General features: G+C 35.5%; 2 protein-coding genes across 2 annotated transcripts; both read left to right on the forward strand.

The window, feature by feature from the left end:
* Window positions 1-335: 335 nt before the first annotated feature.
* Window positions 336-3705, forward strand: LOC131536706 (B-cell receptor CD22-like). Its single transcript, XM_058769766.1, has 8 exons — window positions 336-570; window positions 669-917; window positions 1361-1615; window positions 1704-1946; window positions 2025-2127; window positions 2249-2288; window positions 2371-2448; window positions 2540-3705. Exons 1-8 carry the CDS (start codon window positions 336-338, stop codon window positions 2630-2632), a joined length of 1296 nt encoding a protein of 431 aa, XP_058625749.1. The 3' UTR covers window positions 2633-3705.
* A 12083-nt stretch (window positions 3706-15788) lies between these two features.
* Window positions 15789-23700, forward strand: LOC131542202 (uncharacterized). Its single transcript, XM_058778648.1, has 4 exons — window positions 15789-15810; window positions 15888-16160; window positions 16241-16388; window positions 20103-23700. Exon 4 carries the CDS (start codon window positions 21158-21160, stop codon window positions 22667-22669), a length of 1512 nt encoding a protein of 503 aa, XP_058634631.1. The 5' UTR covers window positions 15789-15810; window positions 15888-16160; window positions 16241-16388; window positions 20103-21157; the 3' UTR covers window positions 22670-23700.
* The last annotated feature ends 1673 nt before the right edge of the window (window positions 23701-25373 follow it).

A 25373-nucleotide genomic window follows, 5' to 3' on the forward strand; every position in this document is an offset into this window, starting at 1 on the left:
TGAAGGTTTCATAAACTTATTATTTATTTATTTTGTTTGTATGTTTAATCAAATACAATATCATGCAAACTTAACTCAGAGCTACATGTATCTCTCACTAAAGTGTACAATGTTAAATTAAAATGAATGTAGTTTATGACAGCATAAAATATTGAGACAACACGAGGAACGTATTAGAGAATCATTTTGGGTGAACAATCCCTTTAATGTGTGTTTCAGGAGTTTATGGACAGTATGGTTGGGGTGTGAGTTACAGTCCTTCATATATCTGTGCACTAGAGGGATCAACAGTGACAATCTACTGCACTTATACATACCCTCCTTGATATAAGATCATGAAAGTGTTCTGGACCAAAACACTTGTTATAGATCATGTAGAGCCTCCAGATCTGTCTGAGGACCCTGAATACAGTCAGAGGCTTCAGTATCTGGGAGATAAACAGCAGAGCTGCACCATCAGACTGAGTCATGTGACACAGAAAGATGAACACATGTACTATTTCAAATTCATCACTGATAAAACTGATGGTAAATGGACTGGTTATCCAGGAGTGACTCTTGCTGTCACAGGTGACTTTGATGAGGTTGCACTCTTCTTCTGTGCATTATGTTGAATAATAATCAGTGTATGACAGCAGCACTAGATATAATGTGTGTGTTGTGTTCAGATCTTCAGGTGGAGTCTCCTGAGAGAGTGACAGAGGGAGATTCAGTCCGTCTGACATGTAAAAGCAGCTGCGCTCTGACTGACGGAGCAACATTCATCTGGTACAGAAACTCACAGCCATTAACTGAGAGAAGAGACAGAAACAATCAACTCCTGCTGCAGTCAGTCAGAAGAGAGGATGCAGGCAGATATAACTGTGCTCTACATGGACACACTTACATCTCTCCTGCTGTTCAGCTCAGTGTCAGATGTGAATATCTACTTTATTTTATGTATATGTTCTTTTTTTTTCTTTAAAGGTACAAGTTATGTAAAGTACATCACTTATATGGGCTCTCCATGTATAGGTTTGACTCCTTATGTTGTACTAACATGTTTTCACAGTCACATCTACTGTCATATACAAACATTTTGAGTACATTAGTGTCTAATTTTGGCTCCTGCATGACAATACTCAGTGAGGTTCATAAAAAATGATTTACTTACTCTGATCTGGAAGAACTTGATCACATGAAGTCCACATCTGAACCTCACTGAACACATTTAAGATGAATTGTCATGATCGGATGATCAAAGACTGTTACAGTTTCAATATCCATGTAAAAGCTTCACCTTAGATTTTTCATTGACACTTAGAGGCCTTCATTGATAAAATGATGATTAAAAATAATATTTCAAATGTTTTTCCTGTAGATCCTCCAGTGAATCCTGTGATCTTCATCAGTCCATCTGGTGAAATAGTGGAGGGAGATTCAGTGACTCTGAGCTGCAGCAGTGATTCAAACCCACCTGCAGAAATCAGCTGGTTTAAAGGAGGAACAACTGTAGGATCTGGAAAAATCTACAGCATCTCAAAGATCAGCTCTGATCACAGTGGAGAATACAAGTGCAAGTCCAGATATGAACATGGAGAGAAATACTCTGATGTTGTGACTTTAAACGTCATATGTGAGTTAATGATCATTAGTACATTCAAAATTTCCAAATTCATAATTTTCTAATATTTATTGTGACATTTCATTTTTGTCCTTTTTAGATCCTCCAAAGAGCGTCTCAGTGTCCATCAGTCCATCTGGTGAAATAGTGGAGGGTGATTCAGTGACTCTGATCTGCAGCAGTGATTCAAACCCACCTGCTCTGAACTTCAGCTGGTTTAAGGAGAATCAAAGCTCAGCTGTTGGATCTGGACAGAGTTTCAGTGCTCTACAGAGCGGACGCTTCTACTGTGAGGCTCACAATCAACATGGATCTCAGAGATCAGACGCTGTTACTGTCACAGGTGAAGCTTTTATTAACACACTCCTGTGTCTTCACATCACTCATCAGTTTGTTAATTATGATGATCTTCCTCTTTCAGTTCATCATGGTGCTGGTAGGAATGTGATGTTTGGGATCACAGCAGCATCTGGAGGAGGATTATTCATCATCATCATCGTCGTTGTCACTATACTATTTATAATGTAAATAAAATAGTGAAAAGTATATAAAAATAATTTACTTTCAAAGAAATTGGTAATGGATATTTAACTTTCAATTAGATATGAAACAATGAAATTACTTGTTTGTTTCCTTTTTAAACAGGAAAAGGATAAAGAAAAGATCTACTATACATGAGTATGAGGTAATTAGCGAGTAATTAGTTTTTCCTGCATTTGAGATATATATATACTGTGTATATATATATTATCCTTCTTTCCCTGTAGAATGATGATCCCAGTGTAAGCACATATACGGCTCTAGATCTCAAGTCCAGGTCTTCTGATGTCTACAACACACTCACAGTAAGGGAAATATCAAAAATAACGTGCAAAAGAGTTTGTGCTTTTAAAAGGTTAGTTAGTCTATCAAATAATGAATGTATCTTTCACTTAGTCTGTCCATCCCCGACCTGCTGTTCACCAGTCGGGCTCCTCTGAATATGAAAATCTGACAGTAAGTAGGAGATCCACAGGTCTTCTCATGTAAGCTAGACTAGAAGAGTAATTTCACCAAAAAAATACGGTTTTAATGTGTTTCGCTTGACTTATTTTTGTTGTAGCCACACAGCAAGATGCCACAGTAAAATGAAGCACAAGTTAGACTTTACTCATCTTTTCTTGCGTCACTGAACAGTCACATCTCAACTCCTGATGAAAATGAAAACACCTCTGTAGAGTTTCCATTCTGCTGTGAAGTGATGTTTCTCAAAGGTCCTGTAGAAAATAATGGAATTATATTCATGTGTGACCTCAGTGTGATGAATGAATAGTCTAAGTGTAATTTATAAAGCTATTATAAAGAGCCTTATAAAAGCACTAGTGTGACTGAAATGTGCAAGAATGTTTAAATACTTTTAATTTTTAAACTGAAATAATGATCAATATTTGTTTGTTTTTTTAAATACTTTTTTGGAGAGTGTGTTGACTTGTCACGTAATTTCGGCAAATGACACTTCGATACCTCATGCTGTTTCAAACCACGTTTTTGAAACGGTGCTGATTTGGGGCTAGAGGGCAATAATTACACAGCAGCTGCACAAATGCTGTGTTTTTACATGTCGGTTGTAAAACTAGAACAAATGAAAACACAATATACTATTTTTTTTTCTAATGTTTAAATGTCTAGGCCAATCATGAGATATAAACCCTAATAAGAATTGACTTAAAAACATACATGTTGTACTCTGAACAGAATCTTTATTCAAAACAAACAAAAAGTACATATAAAACCTATAAAAGCAGTATAACTATACAAGTTTTTAGAACATTATATTTATATTATATTGTAGTTTGTTCTTTTATTAAATTGTGCTAGTTCTTGTCATTTGTTTGTGTATTGTTTATTGTATGTATTTTACCTAAATTCATTAGTTCAGTCTTATGTGCCTCTAGAAGCTTGCGTCTGCAAGTGAACGTAACATTATTGTTCATCCCAAAGAGGCACAAAATCACTTTCACGGACTTTTAAATTAAATGTTCCCTCCTGGTGGAATGACCTGCCCAACTCAATCCGAGCAGCTGAATCAAGAATCGGCTTAATTTTTATTATAAGAATCTTTATTTGACCCTCTAACTCTAGCACTCTCTATGCTAATTCTATTCTAAAAAAAAAAAAAAAAAAAAAAAAGTGTGTCCATGTTAAGCCTTTTAGGAACTGCTTGTTTTCTTAATAATAATAATAAATAAATAAAAACTAACACTAGCTTTTCTATTTTTTTTTTGTATTCTATCTATCTATTTTCTTTTTATTTATGATTCAATTAACAAAAGCAAAAAAGGCCTCTAACAAAAAAGGCCTTCTTTTTCTGTTCTATCTGTTTTCATTGTATGTATTATATAATAATAATAATAAAAAATAAAATAAAAACAAACTTACTACGTGTACTGCGTTAAGCTAACTGAGTCTTGTTATAGCACTTGCATATCTCTTTTGTTGATTTTGATTGCTTCAAATGTAAATGTATTGTTCTTTTTACACAAGTTGTTATATATTACAATTAATTGTCACATTTGAAACATTTATTTGTCTCTAAAACTTTGGATTTGGACACACCACCAGAGTTGCACCCCTGTGCATTATAACTATTCCGTTTGTCTTTCCTTCGCATTTACGCGCGTTTGACCAGCAGATGTCCTCAGCACGCAGTGTTCAAAATGCCATACTATCATACTACTCTTACTATTTCTGCAGTATCCACTATCCAGTATGTATTCTGTGCATAGTATGCACATTTTCTGTATGCATGGAATACCCGGATGATATTTGCCAGAATCTGCTAAACATAAGTACCCTGAAATCAGTACAGAAGCTGTGTTCGGAATGGCATACTACCACACAATTTCTACTATATTGCAGTATGCTGTGTGTATACTGTGAATAGTATGTTAATTTTCTGTATGCATGGAATGCCCGGATTACCTGATGCTTTTGCTGAAATTTGATGTATGCATCTGAAGACACTGCGTGGGATACTGTTTCCCATAAAGCAACACGCTCCGTGTTTCATCTTCAAACGCGTGAGTGAACTGGAGGTGGGGAATAGTATTTATAAATGTAAGACTTGTATATGTACGTATATGCATATACATGTAAACTACAAACTATCGCTGTGTATCTAAAAACAATATCATTAGTAGGACATAAATTGCACTTTAATCTCTGCATCACGTTTCTGATCAAGTCAAATGACATCACCTTTATATCTAGTGCTTACATTGTTTCAAAGATATTAAGTAATAATAACTACCTGGTCTCATGGCATAAACGTAACTTGGGGGCACTTTTTAGCGAGACACGAAATACGTACCAATAAGTACATATCACTGCATTTTCAAAAGAAATGAACACTAGAGGCAGTAAAACTCAGATGCCTTGTATTCCTTTTCACACAAATTTACAGAGTTTCAATTAATAAAGCGTAATTTTCGCACAATTACTTGAAGAATATCATTTTATGACTTCAAAACAATATTAATATGTTGGGAGATTTGAAAACTGATGCTTTTGAACGTTAGCATCACAAATATCCAGCTTCATATCTATGGGTTTTCATAGACGGTAGGTTTGCACTGCAAAAAACAAAATCTTGACGAGCCAAAAAATCTTGAAGTTAGGCAATAAATCTAGTTTTTTTTTTTCTTCCAAGATAAATGAACTAGCCTAGCATTAAGAGCAAAAGAATATTTTGCTTGTTTCGAGAAAATATGACTTCAATTTTCTTGCTTAGATAAAAATGCTAATTCCAATAATTTTTTTTTTCAATGAATTAAGTAACTTTTTAAAGCGAACATTATATTTTAACACAGTACTTCCTGAAACAAGAAATGTCAAGTCATATTTCTTTATTTTAAGAACATGTTTCTTATTTTAAGAAAACAATTTGTTATTTATTATTTTTTATTAAAGTAATTCATTTTTTGAACCAAATGAGAACAAGAACTGCAAATCAGAAAAGCATAACATTTTATTTGATGTTGACAAAGTCAATTTATATTGATAACTTCTTGTACACCAAACAGTATCCAGTATCAATCTACAAAACTGAACGTTTTTTTTTTTTTTTTTTACCTTTACAACAGTAGCCAAGTATACATGCAATTAAAATGGATTTTGGATCCTTAAAATAAAAAAAAAAATAATTAAGTTCAATTAGATCATTTAGGAAAACGGTAATTCCAATGTAAAATAAATAAAACAAATGCCTAAACTGTATGTTTTGTTTAATGGCTTAACTTTTCTTAGTAAATTAGTAGCCAGTGGTGCACTTGTAAATCTCACACACATCTCCCAGACAATACTTGAGAGGAATGTAAGTACGATTCTTAAAACTGAGTGCATAATAAGTGCACAATTTTATCTGCATCCACCATCTCAGTGGCTTGAGCAAGGTTTGGAACCTCAATTTCATAAGATACAAAATCACAACTGAAACCCACTGTATTATAAACCTGACATTCAAAGCAATACAATGAAGAATTTGCAATGTATATGTCTTTTATGAGCCCAAATACAGGAACACCTTCAATTACATCGGTTACAATCACGGACTTCTGGCACGAATACTTGTTGCCACTTAGCTCAAGCCATTTTACAGATATCACACGATGCACATTTTCTACACCCAAAAAATCTCTCATTTTATCCTGCACACACTTCAAATTTTCCACTTCGGATGCAGGACCCATTAATACATCTTTTGCAAAAATTGGGTGATTCTCACAGCTGGTATTTTGACAACTCTCAAACATCTGGTTGTGTTTAACCAAAGACTTGCAAACATTCTTGAAATTTAACTTAGAAGACCACTGTTTAAAAAAAAACAGTGTTTAGATTCAAACCTCATAAACATGTGTCTCAGCATTGGACCCAAATCTTTAATCTGCTCAGGAATATGTATCAAATAATGTTGCTTTGGGGTTATATTGTTCTTAGGAAACAACTGTTTCATATTACTCAAATGCTGCTTAATAAGCAACTTATGTTTTGCTATAGTTGCCAAAGAAATAACTGGTGCAAATAATATCTGAACAATCTCTATTAACTCAATGATGACTTGAAAGTATTTGTCTCTTTCACAGCTGTCCAATATAAATGGTAGGATCTTCAAGAGGACAAGCATTTGCCCAGATGATTGCTTTAGCTTGTTGTCATTTGATGATAACGTGCTGACAGTAATAGGGCAAAGTTCGTCTCTGACATCAGTTGAGTATGGGTATCCTAGAATAGCACTGTTCAATGTGTCCAAGTCCAGTTGCCCTGACAGTAGGGTTGGGTATCGTTTGGGTTTTTTTCGATACCGGTGCCAAATCGATACTTTTAAAACGGTACCGGTGTCTAAACGGTGCCTGAACCGATACTTAAAAATAATAAAAAATAAATAAAAATGACCAATTAATAATTGAATTGGCCATTAGCACTAAACACGTCTTTTTCATTCATACTGGATGCCAGAGGGCGGCCTCACACAAAAAATCCACATATCCAGTCACAGAAGTAGCGAACTCGTGAAGCTCCAGGAAATCCCCAATATGGACATGCATTGCTATGGATGTAACAGAGTAAACAAGATATAAACGTTTTGAATGATAAAACAAATACAATAAACACTCGTTACATAGGTACCGGTGCCATATTGGTACCGGGTATCGGTACCCAACCCTACCTGACAGCACAAGATGTTTCAGTAGTTTTGATTTCCAGTGGTGCCGCTCCCTCTAATATCACATGCATGATATCCTGAGGTGTTTGCTTGGTGAGATCAAAGGCTGGAAATTCAATCGGTTTGCTTTTCCTATTAATTCCACAAGTGGTTTTCAAGCCGTTTCTCAAAAAGCCTATAGCAGCCCTCTCAATTTCATTACATTGTCTCACATGTCTATCTAAAGATCGTTTGACAAAGTTTTCTGTAGTAGGTTACAATGATGTCGCTGATTAGAATTTGCAAAAAATTACTTTATTGCACATATAATTAGAAAGTTATTGAATGTGGAAATGTGTGAATGTTGTGAATGTGCGAATATAAAACCAACTTTACCCAAGTCATAAAAATCCGGGATGGAACTATGCACAGTATTTATGTGACTCAACAAAGCTCTTAACGACAATGCCACAAACAGGCAGCAAATAACACAACGCCAAATCATTTTACGTGGAAAAAGCGAATCAGTCTTACGATTTCTACCCCATCCTCGTACGTGTCTGTCCCACTGAAAGCAATCAGAAGAAAGGAAGTAATTAAAACTTTTAGTCCAATCAAGGTGGTGGAATAGTCCATCGTGCATAAAATAGGGAGGTGAAATCATAAAGCATTATTCATTTTGAATTTAGTTTAAGTTGCAGAACACTTACGGAAAGTAGTACTAAAAGGAAATATTAGCAAATTCAAATATATTATATTTTGAAATGCTATGATTGTTATCATTCTAACAGGTTTTATGCAAAACCCTATGGATGTAGTTTTATGGATCCGTCCTTAAATTACGTCACGTACGACCGTTAGAGTCACGCCAGTTTTTCGCGGTTTTTACCATAGACATAATAAATACCTAGACGCCTCATTGGCCGCTCGACCGTACGTCAACGGCGCCGCCATATTGGTGCGGGCAATTCTCCAGAACTCTCATACCGGGACAGAAGAAAACATACCTGACTCAGCGGCAGCTTGGGCATCTACAGACCGTCGCACATTAATAACAACAGATCTCGGAGTATTATCTTTCACAGGTAAGACTGAACAGTTGTTTCTGGATGTTTTTTTGGTCATTTTTAGCATTATGTTGACAGCTTAATTAGCCAGTGTCAGACTATTAATAGCTAGCGATATCGCTAGTAAGCAGTGAAAGCTGAGACTTTATAAGAAATCAAAGTTTAAATTAATTCTTATTAAGTTTTAACTTATATTGTAGTTCATATCATAAACTAAATTGTGTTATGAGCACAATATGTACAGTGAGCACTTTGACAAGACCGTGTCAGACTGTCAGGATAGGGATGGAGCTAAAGCATCTCTCTTTAATTTCACTTCTCATTTACAAAGAGCAAGTTTATCATCACTACATTATAAGGATTTCATAGCTTATCATAAAACTGTGGACTGATTATATAAATTATTTGTTTTTTCTTTTTAGCCAACTGCAAACAGGACAAAGCAAGCCTTAAGGAAAGCTGAAGAAAGCATGTTTCCTGCATTTCCTAGAGACTAGGCTACACCTCCACAGCCTAATGTTGTATTTGTACTCGTTAAAACCCAGAACAGCCCTGAATGAATGGCCAGAATGACCCTGATCATACCTGAATGTGATCAAAAATCACATTTTTAACCTTTGTAAGGGTAACTTTTATAACAATATAATTACCTTATTAAATGTTTCTGTCATTTTGTCAAATATTTAAAAATAACCAGTTTCTTCAGTCAATCACAATACTATAGACTGCATTTTAAATTATTTACACAGGCTGTTTAATGCTGATCATGTACTACTGTATGTGCATTTACACAAAACTGCATAATGTAAATAGCCTAGAAATGAGAAACACAGGATCTCCTTAGTGAGTGAAGCTGCAATATCATGACAAAATCATTGTTTATTATTGCTCTTTATGTTGTAATAATGATTATTAATTTTGATTTATAGAAAGTTTTTTTTTTTTTTGGGGAGCATGTCATATTCTGGTCTGTGTTAAACATAACTATACTTTGACATTTTGTTGTACAACGTAAACTGCACACACTCACACCCCAAACATTCCTATGTAGTAACATATATTGAAAAATAAACGACTGCTTCAAAATGTGTTTTCTGCATGGATGTGTGTAATTTGCATTGTAGAGCAAAATGTCAAGCTTTGTCAAGTTGTTTACATTATTTTACTCATTCATTGAAAAACCTCATTAGAAAATATAGGAAAATCTTGAGGAAGCAGTGGAGAATTAGTCTTTATTAGTCAGGTTTTGTTGTCACAACTAATATATATATATATATATATAATACTCAAGGAGCTCATTAATTAAACAATTTGGAATTCATGACCACAATTTTTGCTTGTCATTAGTTGTCTTTGTTTAATAATTATTATACAAATACCATTATAAAACTGTACTTTTCACGATTATTTAATTTACTTTATAATTTACTATTAATTTATTCTTCATTATTGTCTATTCTGTATTATTCCACCCTTGATATTACATATTCTACTTGCTATCTATTGTTATTCATTTATTTATTATTGTATTACACATATAATTTGTGCTATTATAAATCTATTATATCAGTTATGTTATTGTGCTGTTGTACTTGCTTTTAATATTATTCACTTTACTACAACTTGTTATCATTCTAACAGGTTTTATGCAAAACCCTATGGATGTAGTTTTATGGATCCGTCCTTAAATTACGTCACGTACGACCGTTAGAGTCACGCCAGTTTTTCGCGGTTTTACCATAGACATAATAAATACCTAGACGCCTCATTGGCGCTCGACCGTCGTCAGCGGCGCCGCCATATTGGTGCGGGCAATTCTCCAGAACTCTCATACCGGGACAGAAGAAAACATACCTGACTCAGCGGCAGCTTGGGCATCTACAGACCGTCGCACATTAATAACAACAGATCTCGGAGTATTATCTTTCACAGGTAAGACTGAACAGTTGTTTCTGGATGTTTTTTTGGTCATTTTTAGCATTATGTTGACAGCTTAATTAGCCAGTGTCAGACTATTAATAGCTAGCGATATCGCTAGTAAGCAGTGAAAGCTGAGACTTTATAAGAAATCAAAGTTTAAATTAATTCTTATTAAGTTTTAACTTATATTGTAGTTCATATCATAAACTAAATTGTGTTATGAGCACAATATGTACAGTGAGCACTTTGACAAGACCGTGTCAGACTGTCAGGATAGGGATGGAGCTAAAGCATCTCTCTTTAATTTCACTTCTCATTTACAAAGAGCAAGTTTATCATCACTACATTATAAGGATTTCATAGCTTATCATAAAACTGTGGACTGATTATATAAATTATTTGTTTTTTTTCTTTTTTAGCCAACTGCAAACAGGACAAAGCAAGCCTTAAGGAAAGCTGAAGAAAGCATGTTTCCTGCATTTCCTAGAGACTAGGCTACACCTCCACAGCCTAATGTTGTATTTGTACTCGTTAAAACCCAGAACAGCCCTGAATGAATGGCCAGAATGACCCTGATCATACCTGAATGTGATCAAAAAATCACATTTTTTAACCTTTGTAAGGGTAACTTTTATAACAATATAATTACCTTATTAAATGTTTCTGTCATTTTTGTCAAATATTTAAAAATAACCAGTTTCTTCAGTCAATCACAATACTATAGACTGCATTTTAAATTATTTACACAGGCTGTTTAATGCTGATCATGTACTACTGTATGTGCATTTACACAAAAACTGCATAATGTAAATAGCCTAGAAATGAGAAACACAGGATCTCCTTAGTGAGTGAAGCTGCAATATCATGACAAAATCATTGTTTATTATTGCTCTTTATGTTGTAATAATGATTATTAATTTTGATTTATAGAAAGTTTTTTTTTTTTTTTGGGGGGAGCATGTCATATTCTGGTCTGTGTTAAACATAACTATACTTTGACATTTTGTTGTACAACGTAAACTGCACACACTCACACCCCAAACATTCCTATGTAGTAACATATATTGAAAAATAAACGACTGCTTCAAAATGTGTTTTCTGCATGGATGTGTGTAATTTGCATTGTAGAGCAAAATGTCAAGCTTTGTCAAGTTGTTTACATTATTTTACTCATTCATTGAAAAACCTCATTAGAAAATATAGGAAAATCTTGAGGGAAGCAGTGGAGAATTAGTCTTTATTAGTCAGGTTTTGTTGTCACAACTAATATATATATATATATATATAATACTCAAGGAGCTCATTAATTAAACAATTTGGAATTCATGACCACAATTTTTGCTTGTCATTAGTTGTCTTTGTTTAATAATTATTATACAAATACCATTATAAAACTGTACTTTTCACGATTATTTAATTTACTTTATAATTTACTATTAATTTATTCTTCATTATTGTCTATTCTGTATTATTCCACCCTTGATATTACATATTCTACTTGCTATCTATTGTTATTCATTTATTTATTATTGTATTACACATATAATTTGTGCTATTATAAATCTATTATATCAGTTATGTTATTGTGCTGTTGTACTTGCTTTTAATATTATTCACTTTACTACAACTTGTACTACATATACATTTTAATGTTACATATCACTTTTACTATATTTTTACTGTGCATCAGTGCATATTAGTTCACCACTGTAACTGTAAGTTTTACTGGATCCATAAAGAATTATCAGTTATATTTGTTATTGCTTGTTGTAGAGTTTTTATCTGTAGCCTATAGAGTGCTATGAAAATAAAAAGCAGACTACCAGTGTGTCCCTTTTTTATTTGTATTCGCTGGTTTTATTACATTTTCTCAATGATGGTAAATTATTAGTACTTAAAGATGTATTATTTCGAGTTTTTTCCCCCTCAGTATCTCAAAGGGAACGAGCTGTGTTTTGACCTGAAGCACGAGAAAAGCTCAAATGTTGGGGTTGAAGACAGAGAAAGCAATGAAACAACTTAATTTCATTTAATGTACATTAAAATTACATTACATGTATATGTCACAGTTATACTACATCAATATTAGAATTGTTAACCGAAAAAATCAACCAAATCAACACGAGTGTGAGCTTTTACAATTTCTTAAGAAAATTATTAATTTTCCAAGCCTAACTGAATAACTGGAGGCAGAGTTATTTTTAACTCCATGTAGATCACAAACCACTGAAATTGGTTGATAAATGTAAATGTTATCGTGTTTTTATCCCGAAAAAACCGCAGCTCCCCCGTTTACCTCCATTTGTTTTTAAGGCAGTCTTGCCCTCACAAACATGGCGGACGTGTTGACGTATCGCAGCAACTGACCGAAGCGGCCAATGAGGCGTCTAGGTATTTATATGTCTATGGTTTTTACCATATACAGCGCCTGAAAGGTATGTGAGAAAATATTTCAAGTTAATCAAATGATTTAGTTTTCATGGATGTTTGCATGAAAGACAAGGCCTGACAATTAACGTGTTCAAATTGTGCGATAGAAATATTAGAAAAGTACAGGTTAACGTACTATGTTTATTTCTTTCACTTTGCTAATTGATTTCTTAACCAAGGAAAAGTACCCTGCAGTCTTTTTATCTTTATAGTTTTCCTTCAGATGGCATTTATGGAGCAGCTTGATTCAGTGGCACGGTCCACTTTACAAGGTCCACTTAAATTAGATATGTAACAGTTACATATTCTTTGGATATAGTTAAGTGCGTTTATAAAAAGTCTTAGGCATGTTTGGTCGTCAACAAAAATGCTTTATTGAGGCAGTCACTAATATCAGTTTACACTTCATTTTGCTATTTGTAATTAGACTTTTGTGGGATTGTGCATGTAAAAAACAAAATGGAAATGTAAACTGATATTTAAAAGTGGCACATTGATGCAAAATATGTAAATAACTTTTTTAAAGCATTTTTTAAAAAATGTAATATGCCTAACACTTTTGCACTCTCTGCATGTGCTCATGTGTATACAATCTGTTGTATGACACTCAGTATGTTTTTGTTTTGTTGTTGTTGTTTTTAAATCATCTTAGCCGCAAACATCAGTGCTGCAGTGTTACCAACATTGTTACGTGATGACATTCGTGATCTTTTCCCGGGACCAGAACACTTTTTACGACGAAAAACTATATGGGAGATGTTTCATAAAGACAAGGAGGTAGAACTTTACTTAATTTTTCAAACAACAGTATTAACGTTCATTTTTAATTAAATATTAGTGTCACAAAAATTAAAGGTGATGTACCACAATAATCTTTATACAAACACATCTTAATGACTTATAGTAGTTGTCTGAGTAACAGTTTTCTATTGTAAGTAACCTAATTTGCTCCTTATTTAAATGAGTGACCTGTATTGGTGCAATGGTCAAGAAGAGATATTTTTGTTGTTGTTATATAATTCCTGGGTGTTCTATAAACAAGTTTGAAGTCGGTGTTGTTTATAATAATTGTAATAAATTACATCTGAATTCAGCAGGGACAGGAGATGGAATACCTCATTCAAAACAAGGAGCAGGATGACAGAGGTCTGGCTACAGCTCAAGCACACACTCTGCTTGACATCCCAGCAACAACAAGGCGCAGCACCTTTGAAGAGCCCAGTGGTCATAATACATTGGATCCTCCAAGAACCTTGCAGTTGCCAAACCCTGAATATGTCCTTTACACAGATAGTGAACTAGAGCATGTTAGAAAAGAGTACTTTGATCTGCAGCGTGTTGGGCAAGAAAGAGGGTGCAGACTTTCAAAAGAACTTCGTTGTCGACTAGTGAGGAACACGGTGACCAACATGGTGTCTATCATGAGAGCATCAAGTACCGACTATATGTATCCATCCAAAAAAGATGTCCTTGCAATGGCAAAGCGACTGGTCGAGTATTATCCCATGCTTCGAGATGACTCTGTGAACTGCAAACATAGTTCGATAAGTGTTTAAGGGCTTGTGATTGTCTGTGTGTGTGTGTGTGTGTGTGACCCTGGACCACAAAACCAGTCTTAAGTTAATAAATAAGCTTTCCATTGATGTATGGTGAAAATCTGGAATCTGAGGGTGCAAAAAAATATTATCTAAAATATAATATCTAAATATTGAGAAAATCACCTTTAAAGTTGTCCAAATGAACTTCTTAGCAATGCATATTACTAATCAAAAGTTTTGATATATTTACAGTAAGAAATTTACAAAATATCTTAATGGAACAAATGATTTTTGGCATAAAAGAAAAATTTATAATCTTAACCCATACAATGTATTTTTGGCTATTGCTACAAATATACCCCAGCGACTTAAGACTGGTTTTGTGGTCCAGGGTCACATACACACACACACACACACACACACACACACTTCCAGTCAAAAGTTTTTGAACAGTAAGATTTTTAATGTTTTTTAAAGCCTCTTCTGCTCACCAAGCCTGCATTTATTTGATCCAAAGTATAGCAAAAGCAGTACAATTTCGAAATATTTTTGCCATTACAATTACTGTTTTCTATTTGAATATATTTTACAAAGTAATTTATTCCTGTTATTTCAAAGCTGAATTTGTAGCATCATTACTCCAGTATTATTATTATTATGTGGAAAACAGCTGAGTAGAATTTTTTTCAGGTTTCTTTGATGATTAGATGGTTCAGAAGAACAGCATTTATCTGAAATAGAAATCTTTTGTAACATTATAAATGTCTTTATCACCACTTTTGATCAATATAATGCATCTTTGCTAAATAAAAGTATGAATTACTGAATCCCCCCCCCCCCCAACAAAAGTAAAATGTTACAAAAGCTTTTTATTTCAGATAAATGCTGATCTTTGGATCTTTCTGTTCATCAAAAAATCCTGAAAAAATGTACTCAACTGTTTTAAATATTGATAATAATAATAAAAATAAATGTTTCAAGAACAGCAAATCAGCATATTAAAATTATTTCTGAAGGATCGTGTGACTGAGTAACGATGCTGAAAATTTTGCTTTGATCACAGGAATAAATTAATTAAAAAATATATATATAATAGAAAGCAATTATTTTAAATGGTAAAAATATCTCAAAATATTACTGCTTTTGGTGTATTTTGGATAAAATATTGGTGAGCAGAAGAGACCACTTTAAAAAATATAAAAAAATCTTACTGTTCAAAAACGTTTTACTGGTAGTGTTTATGTGTATGTTTGTGTGTATACACACACACACACACACACACACACACACACAACACACAAATGAGCCATCTGATAAATTAATTTGAATGTTTCTGTTTGTATAACCTTGTATCATATTCAAACAGGATTCTGTCTTCAAGCAATTAATGAAAATACTCCAGAACATAAAAACCCCAAAGAAGAAAGAAAAGGCACCTTGATTTTGAGGACTATGATGGTGATTCAAGTACTTGCACATTAGAATCAGCAGAAAGCAGCAGTGCTTCAACTGTAATGTTGGACCCAGAAGAGAGCAGCACATAACCATCAGAGAGCACAAAATTCCCTGCTGGTAAGTGTACAAAATGTTGAGAATATACTTAAAAATGTTTGTGGATCAATGTTTATACTGGTTTCTTTTTTGACAAGGAGGATCAGCTGACCAAGATAGACCATTCAGTCAGGCTGACCACAGAAGCGATGAAGACCATTCTGACACTGATAGTCAAGAAAGCCAGGCAAGACATTACCGTACTCTCCAAGAGATCTATAAAAGACCAAAGCCTAACAAGGAGGCAGTTGCTCACCTACTTGACCTTGAGTTTGATTCTCGGAGAGCCTTCATCAACTCAGATACTTTGAAGGATCAGGACAGACTGCAAAATACTGCAAGCTTATCCACGTTTCAGAGAACTAGATCATGTAAGTAATATATTTGATCATTTATTTTAGCTCCTATTGACTCCAATTGTTTTTCAAATGTGTGTGTGGGATTATTTCAGGTGATGGATGAACTTGGCCGGATTCTTGACAAAGGAAACCCCAGATTCATCCCAAAACTAAAGGCCCGTTGGGAGAACTTCTACAGCAAAGCTCAATTCTGTGGTGTTTACAAAAAGGTTTTGAAGCCACCAATGACACTGGATGGAGGTAAACTACCTGCCTTTACTACTTGAAGACTTTAAATTTGCAAAACCAACCAATAGTTTACTTTATCTTGCTTGCTGTCAGTGTCATATTTGAAATTAGTAAAAGACTGAAACAGATTCTTATATGAAAAGTTTGAGTTTAATTAGTGCTGGGTGGTATGACCAAACATTTATATCACGGTATTTTTCAAAATTATACCGGTTTCACGGTATATGACGGTATTTATTTTTTTCATGCATGACCGGGTGTTAACCACATTTTCTACTGATTGAGGGAGGAAAAACTGCAGTAGATTGACTTAGAATGCCCTATCCCTTACGAAAATTAACCATGGTTTTTTTTGTAGTAACCATGGTTTAACTATGGTTTTTGCAGTAAAACCATAGTAACTACAAAATGAACCATGGTTTTACCACAGTAACCATAGTTAAACTATGGTTTTTGTAGTAAAACCACAGTAACTACATAATAAACCATGGTTTAACTATGGTTTTTGTAGTAAAACCATAATAACTACATAATAAACCATGGTTTTACTATGGTTTTTGTAGCAAAACCATAGTAACTACAAAATGAACCATGGTTTTACCACAGTAACCATGGTTTAACTATGGTTTTAGTAGTAAAGCCATAGTAACTATGAAATTAATCATGGTTTTACTGCAGTAACCATGATTTATCTATAGTTTTTGTAGAAAACCATAGTAATTGCAAAATGAACTATGGTTTACCACAGCATTTTTAGTAGAACCATTACAAAATAACCCATGGTTTTTCAAAAGTATTAACTACATATTTAGTTATTTCTTACTCTTAAAAAAAAAATAGGGCTCAATAAAATAATCATAATTAATCTCATGATTTCTGAAAATGAAACAATCAAATTTGGCAAATGTGTTGTCACACAGTAAAACCTCCAGTGTTAAATCAACACTCCCAGTGTATATATAATCCACACTCAGAGTGTTAAAAAAGTAACACTGAAGCAGTGTTAAAGTTAATGAGATAATTAGTTTAGTAATTGAGTGATGATTGAGCATTAATGAAGAACACCTGCTGTTAACAAACTGAATCACTGAAAGAAAGAGAAAAAAAGAGACAAGACGAGCAGAAATACAAGAACTACAACTGACTTCAGTCACAGCCTTAGATGAAATCAACACAAGAAAGAAGACATTAAATCTCTCAAGATCTCAGCAGAGGATGATTAATAAACAACTCCACAAACATCATCACCAGCTTCACACGTTACTAACCAGACTGACTTTAGATGTTGATGTTTTAGTTTTGTTTGAATTACCATTATCGAGGTCAGTGTTTGCTTTAGTTGGGCTCTTGACCCTTGACTTAAAGCGTTACAGTTACTTTGACTGCCATAACTGCGTGTTTGTTTAGACATGTTAGTTATGGCGAAAAGAAAAAAAGCCAAGAGAAAATGTGATCAGTAGTTGGTTACGTTTATAAAGATGGAATCAGCGTATAGTGGCTTGAGTAACTGAATTAGTTTGGAGTATAGTCACTGATAGATTTATTAGTTAACTTTGTTATTGAGATTCTGTACATAACGACCTGAAAGTTTAATCTGAAAGACTTCTGAAACTTATTCTGCACTGAAAATGTACTTTTCTTCATCACACAGACTTCAAGAATCAGCATATGAATCTCAATAATGGTGACAATCAACATAAAGCTCCATTTTGCAGTGCATTCTGGGAGCACCAATCAAAACTCATCCATGGCTCCCAGCATGCAATGCGACATGAATAAATTATGCAGTTGTCTTAGTATTTTCTTTTATTCTTACCATTTCCTTTTGTTTTGCTATTTTGTTGTGACTTTTAGTAGCTTGTTTTGTAATGTTCACAGAGTATCTGTTTATCTGAATACGTTGATTGTCACCATTGTTGAGATTCATACGCTGAGTCTTGATGTCTGTATGATAATGCAGTTTTAATCTTTCAGTGCCGATTTACTTTCAAAAGTCTTTCAGATTAATCTTAAAACTGATGGATCAAGCTTTATATTTTATGTGAACAAAATAAATTTTAATCACTCAATGACAATGCTCTGCATGAAACCAGTTATGTGCATCACTAAATGCTGATGATTTCTTTATCGAAGTCAAACCAACGACACCTGATTGCCATAACTAACATGTCTAAACAAACACGCTGTTATGGCAGCTAAAGGAACTGTAATGTTTTAAGTCAAGGGTCAAGAGCCCAACTAAAGCAAACACTGACCTCGATAATGGTAATTCAAACAAAACTAAAACATCAACATCTAAAGTCAATCTGGTTAGTAACGTGTGAAGCAGGTGATACTGTTTGTGGAGTTGTTTAATCATCCTCTGCTGAGATCTTGAGAGATTTAATGTCTTCTTTTATCTTGTGTTGATTTCATCTAAGGCCGTGGTTGAAGTCAGTTGTAGATCTTGTTTTTCTGCTCCTTTCGTCTCTTTTTTTCAGTGATTCAGTTTGTTAACAGCAGGTGTTCTTCATTAATGCTCAATCATCACTCAATTACTAAACTAATTATCTCATTAACTTTAACACTGCTTCAGTGTTACTTTTTTAACACTATGAGTGTGGATTATATATACACTGTCTGGGAGTGTTGATTTAGCACTGGAGGTTTTACAAAAAATACACTCTTAAAAAAATGGTTATTTGGCAGGGTGTATGGTTCCATGAAGAACCTTTAATATCCAAAAGAACCTATCCAATGCAAAAAGGTTCTGTAGACTATATAAAGGTTCTTCACAATCAACATTTTTGTAAATATTTTTTTCTGGAAAGTGAGATCAAGTGAGCTAAATGTTCCTAGCTGCCTGGTCCAGAACTCATTCCAGACTCATTTTCTTTTAGTTGTGTTCAATTAAAGCTCAATAAAGTATAAATTTTTAGTTATAAATAGTGTTTAATTTAAAAAACACCAGTAGATCAGTCCTTTTATACTTTTTACTCCTATTTTAATGCTGTTTTGCATGACTCAAAAAATGTATTATGCTTATTTAGCAAAAGCAAAGTTTAGTATAAAAATCATGTTTTAAAATGAAATAAAAAGTGATACAAATCTTAATTATATTTTAATTTTTTTATTTTTTATTTATCCCACTATCATACATTTTGCACCAATGTATTGGTCGTAGAACTACAAAATGAGTTTCAAATTCGCGATTTAAAGAAAGATTTTAAGAGGTTTGTGAATGCTGCATGACTGTGACGTGTTTAAATGGACTCGCGCGCTCATTCAAACGCTGCAGCGGCGGGAGTTTCCATGGAAACGGTGCACAACACTGTAACTGACTAACAGTAAATCTCCGTCTCTCCTGCTGTTTTCACTGCTTTCAGGTGAGTTTAGTCCCTAAAATCATGCAAATATCACATACAACTGTTCCAGACACTTTCTTACATGTAACCGACATGTTTCTGTTGAATATTTACTTCACAGAAATGTTTTACAGTCTTCGAAAAAGTCCGCTAGCATCTGTATTCAGATGTTTTGATAGCTTTGTAAAGGGTTTGCTGTCAGTTTGTCAATGGTTTATTGGAAGTTGTCTAACTTATTTAACCTAAAATATGTGCTGTATACTGTTAATGGACGTCACTTAACATGAAGCACGAATGAACTGAATCTAACATTAGTTCAAAAGTACTTTGATCTTTCATGGTAAACAAATATTGATAAATTAAAATTGTTCTGTGGTTTCAGGAGTGATAATATAATCTTTCTACAAAGGAAGAGAAGCTCCAAGATTTCAAAATTGCTGAAGGGAGCTGCTGACAGAAATGCAGAAAACACAGGTGAGCATAGAAGAAATGTGCATTCATATGCATTTTTTTTTTCATAACATATTTTCTTATATCACCATGCATCTGTTATATTACAGTTCATTAAAGGAAGGTTTAGTGAAGACAGGTTGTTATGATCTTGAGATATACTATGTATCTGAATTGTTTTTGTATTTGAGCTCTCTGCTCAGGTGTGTAGACATGTTTGTGTTCTAGGTGGGCGTGGTCTCTGTTAACCAGCTGGAGATGGTGATTGGTCCCACTATGCACCTTCCCCAGAGATAAGGACCACCTCAAACACATGTCTAGGGTCTTCGAGCCTCGCTGACTTCGAACCGTTGTGCCAGAGAGAGATATTTTGAGTAGACCTATAGTAAATCTGTTGAATTCTGATTACCTATTGTTCTGTGGATTGTTGTGCCAGAGAGAGATATTTTGAGTAGACTTATAGTAAATCTGTTGAGTGTTAGTTATTCTGAGATCAAATATTACATTTCCCGTTTATCTGAACATTGCCTGTTTGACTATGACTTGGATTCTGATTCTGCTTTGTGTACGCCCTGGAACTTTGTACTTTATTACACGTTTGCCGAATTAAGGGATGTAGGGGGCTAGACGCCTTTTTATTTTGTGTATAGCCTATTTTTCACTTTGTTTATGGTTGAGGGAGGTAGGGAAGTTGGTTTGTAGTTTGTTTTCTTTATTTTTCTTTGAGGTTATTTAGTTATCAAAAATAAGTTCGTTTTGTTTATTGTTTTGGCTTTGTCTGCCCCTGAAGATATTCCCTTATAAAAAAAAATAATAAAACTCGTTTTCTCGGCAGCTCTCTGGTGTTTTTCTATTTCTGTTACGTCTGTTAAGTCTAACCCCTAGAGGTCGTAACAGAAATTGGGGGCTCGTCTCAAAAAAAAAAAAAAAAAAAAGACTTTTTTTCTTTCTCTCCAAAAGAGTTGTATCGTTGTGTGAACGAGACATATGAAACTCGTGAAATTGGCTTTGTGTTTATTTGTTTGCCTGGTGGTTTTCATTTTAAGGCGGAGGGAATTAGGAATGGCTTTGAGATTTGAGTTAGATAAGTTCGCGATTAAACCTTCAGTACGTCAGTTGGATATTTGCCGCAAAGATGATTTGTTTTCAATTGCGGATTTATATCAAATCCAGGTTACTCGTGGAAATAGGAAGCAGGACATTAAGGAAGTGATTTACAAGCATTTGGTTGAACGTGGGGTTTTGTCTGAAGAAGGTGAAGCGGGTGTTGCAGGTCAAGTGTCGACTTCCGTTGGGGAGGGGGCGGAACCCAAACCCGCGGAGTTGACTAGCACGGATCCCACTAACCTTCCTTCTCTTAGTAATCCTTTGCTGGCGATCAGATTGAAAGAGCTGGAGTTGGAGTTGAGCAAACAGCAATATCAGAGCCAACTGTTGCATGTGCGCACAGTTGACCTGGAAACCCAGCGAGCGATCAGGCTCAAGGAGCTGGACTTGGAGCTGAAAGTTAAGCAGTCTGTTCACCCCTCAGTCTCTGATGCGCCCAGCCTGAGTGTACCTGTATCACCACCTGTAAATGCTTCCACTCCTAGCCCTGTTCCTGCGCCGCGACGCGCCTTACACGTAAGTAAACCTGAATTTGATATCAGCAGACAAATTGCCTTAGTTCCACTGTTTCGTGAGAGTGAAGTCGATACTTATTTTACGGTATTTGAACGCATCGCTGCTACTTTGAAGTGGCCGCAGACTATTTGGCCGCTCCTATTACAATGTAAACTCGTCGGGAAAGCGCAGGAAGTCTGTTCTGCTTTAACGCTTGAACAGAGCCTGAATTATGAGGTAATGAAAAATGCCGTGTTGCGTGCTTATGAGCTAGTTCCCGAGGCATACCGACAGAAATTCCGAAATCATGTGAAAACCCCTAGTCAAACATTCGTTGAATTTGCAAGGGACAAAGCCAATTTGTTTGAGAAATGGTGTGTTGCAAATAAAGTTGTCACGTTTGAGCAGTTGAAAGAGTTAATGTTGTTGGAAGAGTTTAAGAATTGTTTACCTGAGAAAATTGTGATATACTTGAATGAACAGAAAGTGTCTTTCCTTTCTGAAGCTGCTGTTTTTTCAGATGAGTTTGTGCTTACTCATAAAGTAGTGTTTCCATCGCTCGTAAAGCGTAATTTTTCTGATCGTGTCCGTAGTTCTAAAGATTCCCCGACAGTACCTAAGAACGCTTCAAGTGTTTTAAACGTGGAGAATCGTGAATGTTTTTACTGTCATGAGGTGGGACACCTCATTGGTACCTGTCCCACTCTGAAACGAAAAGCTGGCAAGAAAACAAATACTTATAAAAGCGTGGCATTAGCTGAATGTCCCGTTTTTTCTCCCGAGCTGGTAACTTTGGATTCAACTGCTGAATCTGCATTTGAGCCATTTATTTTTGAAGGTGTAGTGGCGTTTAGTGAAGCAGATTCTGAAAAAAAAAAATGTTTGCATCCTTCGTGATACTGGTGCCTCTCAGTCCATAATCTTAGAGGGTGTGCTGCCATTTTCGGAAAAGTCGAGCTGTGGTTCCAGTGTCCTAGTGCAAGGCATTGACCTTTCTGTAGTTAAAGTTCCTTTACACAATGTCTATTTGCGGTCTGGAATTATTTCCGGTAAAGTTAAATTGGCTGTTCGCGCTGAGTTACCTGTTAAGGATGTAGCTCTCATACTGGGAAATGATTTGGCAGGTAACAAAGTTTTTTGTTTACCTGAAGTTATAGATCTGCCTGAAGTACATGAAGATGTCTTGCAGGAAGAGTTTCCAAATGTGTTTAATGCATGTGTGGTGACCCGAGCTCAGGCTCAAAAATTAAAAGACACTGTAGATCTGTCAAAAACCTTTCTGTGTGCTGACAATTCTGTTGAGACACTGGAAAAAGTTGATTCAGTTGAAGTAAAAATGTGTGCACTTCCTAGTCTCGATTTGCCATTCGAAAAAAACACGTTAATTGAGGCACAAGGTGCCGATCAAACTCTGTGTCCCTGTGTGGCAGCTGCTGTCGAGCTGAGCGTGTTGCCAGAGTATCCAGTCGCCTACTACTTTGACGATGGTGTCCTTATGCGTAAGTGGTCTCCACGTCATGTCACCAATGATTGGGGTACCGTTTTTCAAGTTGTTGTTCCAAAACCTTTTCGAGAGCAGGTTTTGAGTGTAGCACATGACCATGAACTTTCTGGTCATGTAGGTGTTAGAAAAACTTATGATAGTTTGTTGAAATGTTTTTTTTGGCCTTTAATGAAATCTGACGTTTCCAAATTCTGTAAGTCTTGTCATGCATGTCAGTTATCCGGCAAACCTAATCAAGTTATTCCCCCGGCCCCATTGAAACCGATACCAGTGATTGGTGAACCGTTTGAGCGCATTTTGATTGATTGTGTTGGGCCATTGCCCAAAACTAAATCTGGAAATTCCTACTTGTTAACACTAATGTGTGCATCGACCAGGTATCCTGAAGCAATACCTCTGCGTTCACTTAAAGCTCATGCAATTGTCAAAGCGGTCGTCAAATTCTGCACTACCTTTGGGGTGCCTAAATATATTCAATCCGATCAAGGAACAAATTTCATGTCTAAAGTGTTCGCCAAAGTAGTAAAAACATTGAACATCAAACATCAAGTATCTAGTGCGTATCACCCTCAGTCCCAAGGTGCCATCGAACGGTTTCACCAGACTCTCAAATCCATGCTTCGAACCTTTTGTGTTGAACAACAAAAAGAATGGGATGAGGAAATCCCACTGTTGTTGTTTGCCATTCGTACTACGACTCAAGCTTCCCTCGGTTTCAGTCCTTCAGAGTTGATCTTTGGGCACACTGTGCGTGGTCCATTGAAGATCTTGCAGGAGCAAGTTCTTTCATCTGATCAGCCCTCCCCCACTAAGAATGTTTTAGATTATATTAGTTCATTTCGTGATCGACTGCATCAGTTGTGGAAACTGGCTAAAAGCTCGCTTTGTTCTGTGCAAGACCAAATGAAGAGTCGGTATGATCAAAAGGCTGTCCAGCGCTCATTTCAAATTGGTGATGAAGTCCTCGTTTTGCTTCCTGTGCCTGGTTCGGCGCTTAACGCTAAATTCAGTGGTCCCTATGAGATTAATGAGAAATTGAGTGACACTGATTATGTTGTTTATACCCCTGATCGTAGGCGGAAATCACGTGTCTGTCATATTAATATGCTGAAAGCATATGTGGCACGCTCTGACTCTGTGATTAAGGCCCCTGTCCTTACTGTTGCTCCGGAAGGTGTACCACTCTCCGAATATGCACCAGAAATTGATGGTTTGAAGATGAATAGTGCTACATTTACCTCTGCTCGTTTGTCCAATTCAGAAACTCTATCAAACCTTTCAGCAAAGTTGTCTCACTTATCCATGTCGACCCAGACTGATATCAAGGATGTGATTAAGAGATATCCCAATTTGTTCAGTGACTTCCCCACCACTACACAAGTGTTAACACACGACATTGATGTTGATTCACGTGCACCCATCAAGCAAAGTGCATATCGTGTAAATCCACTTAAGAGAGAATTGATGAGGCAAGAAACCCAATATCTACTCGAACATAATTTAGCAGTCCCTAGTTCTAGCCCATGGTGTTCCCCATGTCTTCTTGTCCCTAAGCCGGATGGTGCTTCAAGGTTCTGTACAGATTACAGAAAAGTTAATGCATTAACCAAAGCTGATTCCTTTCCGATACCGCGCATGGAAGATTGTGTAGACCGTGTGGGGAATGCAAAATTTGTGACAAAACTCGATCTGCTAAAAGGTTATTGGCAGGTGCCGCTTACTGAGCGTGCATCTGAAATTTCCGCCTTTGCTACCCCTGATGAGTTCCTACAATATCGCGTCGTGCCTTTTGGCCTTCGAAATGCAGGAGCTACATTTCAGCGATTAATGTCTATCGTGTTATCTAATGTGTCTAAGTGTGAAGCTTATTTAGATGATGTTGTCTGCTATGCTGACACTTGGGAAGACCATCTTAAAACTATAGATGAAGTCTTCAAACATTTTTCTGATGCCAATCTTACCGTGAATCTAGCAAAGTGTGAATTTGGTTGTGCTACGGTTACCTATCTCGGTAAAGAAGTCGGTAGTGGTCAGGTTCGTCCTCTGAATTCAAAGATACAGGCTATCCTTGATTTTTCAGTCCCTAAGACTAGAAGA

Source organism: Onychostoma macrolepis, chromosome 01 (assembly GCF_012432095.1).
Source record: "Onychostoma macrolepis isolate SWU-2019 chromosome 01, ASM1243209v1, whole genome shotgun sequence".
Lineage (NCBI taxonomy): Eukaryota > Metazoa > Chordata > Actinopteri > Cypriniformes > Cyprinidae > Onychostoma > Onychostoma macrolepis.